We start from the raw sequence: 7,568 nt of genomic DNA, 5'->3' as shown, positions 1-7,568 counted from the left end.
CTCTCTGAAGATGCTGTTATCTATCCTCATGGTCCTGGCTGTGCAAGGCTGGAAATCTCTCCTCAGAAGACTTCATCGGCCACTAAGTCATAAAGAGCAGCCTGCACTCCGCCCAGGGTTCCGTAAACTGTCTTTACAAAATCTTATCTTTTCAAGGAATGTTTTGCAAAGAAGCAGCTTTTATAATTAGAAAGTGAATCAAAGTAATACACTAATATCTTGTGTTTGCTTGCTAATAAACTGAGAACACTCACAAAACGAATTGTTGATAGGGTTTTTTCTTTTTCTTTAACCAAAGTAGTAGTAGTTTTAGATTCTCGTGGTACAGAGTTCAGGGCTGTGCTTGAGTACAATTAAGAATTAAATAAATCCCTCTTAGAGATTGTCCTGAGATGACATTTAATGCTAAAAACAAAATAAATAAACTAGCAAGAACAAAATTTTTTAAATTCCAATAACTGCAACTTGGGATTTTTGTTTACCAAAATTAATGAACATTTCTAAAATATTTTAATACAAAATTATAAAAGAAAGTGCATTAGAAGCAAAACCTTTAAAACTCTGGCAAAATTACATTATTCTGAATACACTGACTACAGCCAGGTACACACACCAACATTCAAGGAAAACCTCAAGATATATAATAAGTCCAGCATCACAAGAATAAGTCAAATAAGGCTTTTTCCCCTTAAAAAAATATACAATACACAACACAGTTTGAAAAAAAAGTATTATTTAACAGTTTTCTGACTTAAATATTTTCACATAACAAAAGTTTTTATATCACCATGTTACTTATATACATATCCAAAAGTGAACAAAATCAAAAAAAATCAAAAGATGCCCTTTCAAAAAAATAAGAGTGAAATGTCTCTTTTTTTCAGGAACCTGAAACGAGTTCCTCTTTTAATATACAAAGTCCGTACACTATTTACAGTATAATAAACTGCCCTCTGAAACCAGAGAAGAAATGAGAGAACATAAAGGCAGTTATTTTTCAGAAAAATAAAAACAGCCCAGCTCTGTGTTACAATGAAAAAGAGACCCATTTATTAATAAAATGAACACAATACTGGTCTGAAGTGCTCAGAGGGAGGTAAAAGCGCTGATGCTCTCTCTGTAATGGGGACGAGTGCTTATATTTACAAAATATACTGTTCAGCCACACAGAGGCCCATATATCTGTATGTACATATGCACTTATATATAGAACATATAAATAACTTCAAAGGGGAAATTCACATGGAGAGAGAACTTTCCATCTTTGGAATGCTGCAGGAAGGACACGCCGCCCCGGCACGGGGGGCTTGGTGTGGGACATGTTGAATGTGGCACCATTGATGAGACAAGAATTCCCTGAAATAAAAACACACCTGCTGATGCATGAGTAGGAAAACACGGGCTCAGGTGGGCTCTTGCCCTTCGATTACAGATAGACCTAATGTCTCGGTGAGCAGGGCCAAGCTCCTTTCTCACTTTCTGTTGGCAACGGAGGGCTTGTACTTCCTGCAACGATCTGGCCCGTGGACCTGCTTGTCGCTGGTGAGGCAGGGCAGCGTCACTTGCGGACTGAGTCGTCCTTGTCCGTGTGTCGGGTTTACTCTGCTCCCCAGGTTTACGCTCAGAGGCTGCCTTCTGATAACTAATGATTAGATATTTTAATGCAGAGAACTGGTCCAGCCATTTCTCAAGGTATTCGTTCTATTAACTTACAGACTAAAAAGAGTCAGTTTCTTCTACCTTCAAAATGCACAGAGAAAAGAAAAGGAACTTCCCTGTGTGGTCTAACATTTTTTTTGGACTTTGTGCACCTACCTGACATTTGTTTTATAAGCTATGCTTCTTAGAACATAAAGCATGAAGGAAAATATGACCTTTTCCATGTTAACTTGTCTTTGTAATACAAAGAAATCACACAACAATGATAGTAAGATCCAGTTAACTTGTGTGTAACTAGACGCACTGGCCACGGAGCAGAGGGTGAAACTGCCTGTCGCGTACCTGAGTTCAGTGATTTTGTAGACAAATGAGAACAATGCGGTTACATTTCCCCGGATTTTTTCCTAAGTCTCTGAAAGACAATGATTCTTTAGATAATTTTATAGCTAAAAACCTACTGTGGTAACATGTTTAACACTTGAAGCTTCAAAACAGAAATTCCAAGTGCTTCGTTCTGCACAGCACAGAACCTCAGAGATGTCCCAGGGTGCCATGGGCTGCTCAGAAGACATTGGCCAGTGCCTGCCACTCGCCAGGGGCCTCAGGCACCACCTCCTCCAGATGTAGGGTCTGGCTCAGCTCCTCGGTGCCCTGCTCCTGGGGGCCCGCGGGTTCCTGCAAGGCTCCTGCAGGGCAGACAGAGCACAGGCGGGTCAGACTCTAGCAGCACAAATTACTCAGTTAAAGGACAGCTGGAATAGAGACAAGGACTTTCTACTGGTAAATGGAGGGCTTTCCACCCCAATGAGGAGAGCCATTTGAGCGCAGTTTGAATGATTCAGGAGTGATGTCGGTACTAACTGTGAAAATGGCAGTGGCCATGGACAAAACCGCCCGTGAGGGTGCTATTCCTGCGGTATCAGTGAGGTGGGGCAGACACTAACATTCACAACTCGCCTCTTTTCCTGATAGGAAGTAAAGCAGGGCCTGGAGTGTACCCATTAAAATGAACTTTCTCTCCCTCAAAACCCCACAACGGTGTCTTCTTCCTCTGGTCGCCAGTCACCATGCAGGCCCGTCAGCTTCACGCACAGGCCACACCACTGTAACACCTAAGTAAACCTGAGGCCCATCTGTCAGACACCAAAGGCTCTATTCAGCACATACATACAACACGAGCAGCTCAGCCCTGCATGGCCACTGGGCCCCTGCAGCCCATCCAGCCACTGACCATCACCCCTTCTTCACAAAGTCTGGTGCAGGCCCAGGTTTGTGGGACACAGCAGGGGCCACAGCCTCAATATGCCCAGTGTTAGTGTGTCAACATGGACAGAGGCCCGTCTGTGGACAGGATGGCCTGCCTCTGCCCTATGAGAGCAGGCACAAGACAGCACTGGGCACGGAGCGGCCCGGCTGGACCCACACTTAGCATCCTGCACTGAACACGGCCTTGCACTGCATCTGGGGAACGCTTCCCCAGGGCCCATGGGCAGGACGCAGTCACCGGCCCCCCTACAGAAGGCGCAGTGTGCACAGGGGCCTCACCAGTGTAGCTGTGTGCCCGCTTCATGTGGAGCTTCATGTTGCTCTTCTGGGTGAAGCCCATGACGCAGTAGTCACACTTGTAGGGCCGCTCGCCTGTGTGCTTCTTCATGTGCACCTGCAGCGCGCTCTTCTGGTTGAAGGCCTTCTCGCACAGCGTGCAGTGGAAGGGCCGCTCCCCTGAGGGCAGAGCAACCAAGTCAGGGCCTGAGCTGCCCTCGAGGAGCACATGCAGGAGAAAGGCACATGCACACCACGGGCACACCCACACGACGGGCACATGCAGGAGCTGGGTACACACATGGAAATGACTGGCAGACAAGGGCTGATTCACAGGGGTCACCATGGTGTCCTTCCTGCTCCCGCCAGCAAGTCCGTTCCATGGTGACACATGAGAGACTGCCAGAGGCTGCTGACAGTCCTGAAGACTTCATAAATGAGGGGCACAGTGTTTCCAACCCACTGGGGCAGGAAAACAAAAAGACCTTCAGGACATGAGACTGTCCTACCACTTGATTAAAAGTAGGACTTATGAAATACTTTAAAAAACATGTAACTGCTTTCATGTTAATTCAGACACTGGAAAGTGAAAGGAAAAGCTTCTCAGTGCGACTTCTGCTGGGTGCCTGCATGTGGACCAAGAAGGTGGACAGGTCCCAGGAGGCCCTAGGCCCCACCCTGAGCAGAAGATGCTCAGACCTGGGGAGCCCAGGCCAGGCGGAGGCGGAGGACAGAGCCTGAGACATAGGAAGGGGTCTCTGTGTGAGGAGGAGAGAGGGGTGAGAGGCAGGGAGAGTTTGCTCCCTTATTGTGTGTTTTTCTGAGACTGACTGACTTAGTGGAGACAGAAAAAGCCAGTAGAGAAATGTGAGGAGAGACAGGAAGGAAGCCCTGTGGGACCACAAGGTAGTATGGCCTGACACTGTGCTTTATGCTCACAGTCTGAGCAGCAAAACCTTTCACTTAACGGCTAGTTACCACACTAACGTGATAAAAATTAGGACAAACAGCATACATGGTCCTTGTATTATACACATGTGTGCTATGGTGAACAAGTATTCCATGCTAAGTCCTGGTTCCTCCAGGTCTGGTCAGAGGTCCCTGTGCCAGGACCCCGCAGCCCCGCGGCTCCTCACCTGTGTGGATGCGGCTGTGGCGCTCCAGCTGGCTTGGTTTGGCAAAGGCCTTCTCACAGGTGTCGCATTTAAACACTCTGGGTTTCTGCGAGCTTAGAGAAGGGCCAGCTTGGTGTGTCTGCATGTGCTCCTGTTAAAGACAACACAGCAATGAAGGAATGTCCGTGGTCACAGGAACTGCCCCACCTTCGGGCACGCAGGTCCTATCCAGTTACATGTGGCTACAAACAATGCCGCAACGAATGACCTTGGGCATATTTTGTGCCGATTCGCAAGCAGGTGCAGAGACCTTTGGTTAGGGCCTCCCCGTTCCGCTACAGAAGGTGTACCGAGCCCAGTCTCACCAGCACTGACGGGATTTCAGTCTCCCCACACCTGCCACAGGTGCTCACGGCTTTTTCAGTATTGGCCACTCTGAGGCATGACAAACAGTCTCTCCATGTTCTTCTGATTTGCATTTGACACTGACTATGACTAACATACGAACATGCAATTGGCTCGTGCAGCCACCAAGCCTCTTAGGACAGTGGTTCTCAACCTTGGCTGCACATTAGAATTACCTGGGAATTTTTTTAAAATCCTGATTTCTGGGCCTCATCCTCCGGAAATTGTTTCTTTTTACTAATGTTGTGGCCCCAACCCATAACAAAGAAACAGAATTTCCAGAAGATGAGGCCCAGAAATCAGGATTTAAAAAAGATTCCCAGGTGATTCTAATGTGCAGCCAAGGTTGAGAACCACTGTCTTAGGACTAAAACACCCCGGTAAACACCCTTACCTCAACTGATGTTTTCCTCAAAAAAATTGCACAAGTTGTCACTGAAATTTGTAGTAACGTTTGTGACTCAAGGATGGTGCCCTTCATTGAGCGTGAGTGGGCTGGGCATCGGGGGAGGGGCTGCAGTGGCAGCTGAGGGCACTGTACCTTGAGGTGGGTGGCCCGCTTGAAGGCCTTGCTGCACACGGGGCATACGTGGATGCGCTCCCGGCCGTGCGCATCCTTGCTGTGGTGCAGCAGCAGCGCGGACGATGCGAAGCTGCGGCCACACTCCACACAAGGGTGCTGCCGGCTCTCCTTCTCGGGCTGGCTGCCCGGGGCCAGATGGGCAGAGACGTCAGTTACCTGAGATGGATCAGAAATCCAGGACTTTACTCAATGGTGCAGTTGGCAAACCAACAGAAGACAACAGACACACTTCATAGGCACCAGCCAGAGTTCCTAGCGTGTCCTTGTGGACATGGTCAGTGGGGCCTGGCGCTGTTAGACCAGGATGGCACCCACTCAGAGTCCTGACTGAATGGGTTCACAGAACAGAAGGGGTCACCTGAGAGTGACTGCCAGCTGCCTGTCCGCTTCCACATGGCTGTCCTTCCCACTCAGGGCCGCTTCCTCATCTGAGAAACATAACTAATCACAGTACCTGCCTGTCGGGGTTCAGTGACAGTTAAATGAGAGACCATCCCTGGCACACAGCAAGGACCCAGTAAATGCTGTTAGTGCGAGGGTTAGCTTCGACACACAAAAATGATATTGCTAACAAGTACTATTGCTATGGCTGGAGATGTCTTTTAGCAAATGGCACCACAAATAATTCTCAGCTTTTGATTGGATTCAAGGATTTCCCCCAAACTTTGGATCACACCCTTTAGAAGGCTTTCTATTCATTCTAATAGGATGCCATCAATACTCTAAAAATAACTAACAAAATAAATGAATGAAGCAGGAGGCCTTCCCTGCTTAGCTCTTATAAACAGGAGTTTCGTTTTGCAGATACAAATTTATGATGACTTAGTGAATGAAAACTACAAACAATTCTAAAGAAAACTGATGGAATTTTCTATTTCCAGCCTAGTATTCTTCATAATACTAGAAAAGACAAACACAGATACACTTTAAAGAAAACAACACACAGTGTCTGCAGGGTGCTCTAATATTGATCAGCACTCAATAAAAGAGAATGGAATGAAAGAAGAAAAGAAAGAGCAAAGGTCAGTCAGGAGAGCAGAGAGAATGCCAATGTGCTGCAGGAGCAATTTTGTGACACTGTGTCAGGTGTGCACATGTCTACATGAGCCTGTATGTGTAAAAGAAGAGACAACAAAAACTCGTGTGTATTCAGGACACCGAATAAGGCAGTGATGGCAAACCTTTTGAGCTCGGCGTGTCAGCATTTTGAAAAACCCTAACTTAACTCTGGTGCTGTGTCACATATAGAAATTTTTTGATATTTGCAACCATAGTAAAACCAAGATTTATATTTTTGATATTTATTTTATATATTCAAATGCCATTTGACAAAGAAAAATCATCCAAAAAGATGAGTTCGCGTGTCACAGGTTTGCCATCACTGGAGTAAGGCATTATTTCTTGTGAGTCAAAAAACGTTTGAGAACCACTAGAGTAAGCGGTGCTTCAGGCTGCTCTGTAAGTGCAAATACACACCATGGTTTACGGGTGGTGCACGCGAAGCATGCGGTGACAGAGCCCAAGTGCATGGCACTCAGATCCACCAACACACTCAATATTTATTGCTTCTGAACCCAACACCGCACTGTGGGAGGGGAGCGCTCGCTGTGCCGCTCCCTGCACCATGACAACCACGGATGTCTCTGAGTCCTGGGTGCTCTTAGTGCATCACTGAAGTGTGGTCTTGAGGACCCCGAGACCAATGTGCAACCATTTTACAAATAGAAACTCAGCAAGATGAGGGAAATTCCCTATGCTGGTCATGTCTACCTTCTTTATGGGAAAAGTCCTGGCCCCACTAAAAAAACAGTGAGTCATTATCTTGACACTCATTTGCTAAAATTGAAGCATAAAGTTAATGCTTCTTCCATTCAGAGATTGTTACTGTATTTGTAACTCTGAAAAGCTTTAAGGAAAGAGTGTTTAGATGCTTTTATATTTAGAACTATCATTCAATGAATATGGGACAACATGCATTTTAAGAAATGAGACTAGTCAATGACAAATAGGTCACGCACACACATATGACTGTGTATATGAGAGAAAATATAACAAGTCTCTAGAAGACCAGCAAAGGTCTTTCAAGAAAACCTATAAAAAAACTAAATGGGAGTAAATGGCATGTGAGGTCTGATCAGCAGGCAAGTAGAAGATGTTAATAAATTTCTAACTAGATCCATACACATTATTGTTTGCTACCTCTCACTTTGTGGTGCAATAAATCATGGAAGGAACAATATCTAGTTTCAGCCTTTCAGCACATG

The 7,568-nt window shown here is 46.0% G+C and overlaps 1 protein-coding gene across 1 annotated transcript in view; it reads right to left on the bottom strand.

Moving 5' to 3' along the window:
- Positions 1–290: 290 nt before the first annotated feature.
- ZNF236 (zinc finger protein 236) overlaps positions 291–7,568 on the bottom strand; it is an 80,216-nt gene continuing 72,938 nt past the window's right edge. The window contains exons 29-32 of the mRNA XM_081097582.1: positions 5,263–5,460; positions 4,338–4,467; positions 3,205–3,381; positions 291–2,345 (exon numbers count right to left, since the gene is read on the bottom strand). Coding sequence (XP_080953708.1) covers positions 2,221–2,345; positions 3,205–3,381; positions 4,338–4,467; positions 5,263–5,460 — 630 coding nt within the window. The 3' untranslated portion in view covers positions 291–2,220. The remainder of the gene's footprint in view (positions 2,346–3,204; positions 3,382–4,337; positions 4,468–5,262; positions 5,461–7,568) is intronic.

Source organism: Myotis nattereri (genome assembly GCF_964212035.1).
Source record: "Myotis nattereri genome assembly, chromosome: 8".
Taxonomy (NCBI): domain Eukaryota; kingdom Metazoa; phylum Chordata; class Mammalia; order Chiroptera; family Vespertilionidae; genus Myotis; species Myotis nattereri.
Note: the sequence above shows the minus strand (reverse complement) of the source record. Positions and strands in the feature narration are given on the sequence as shown.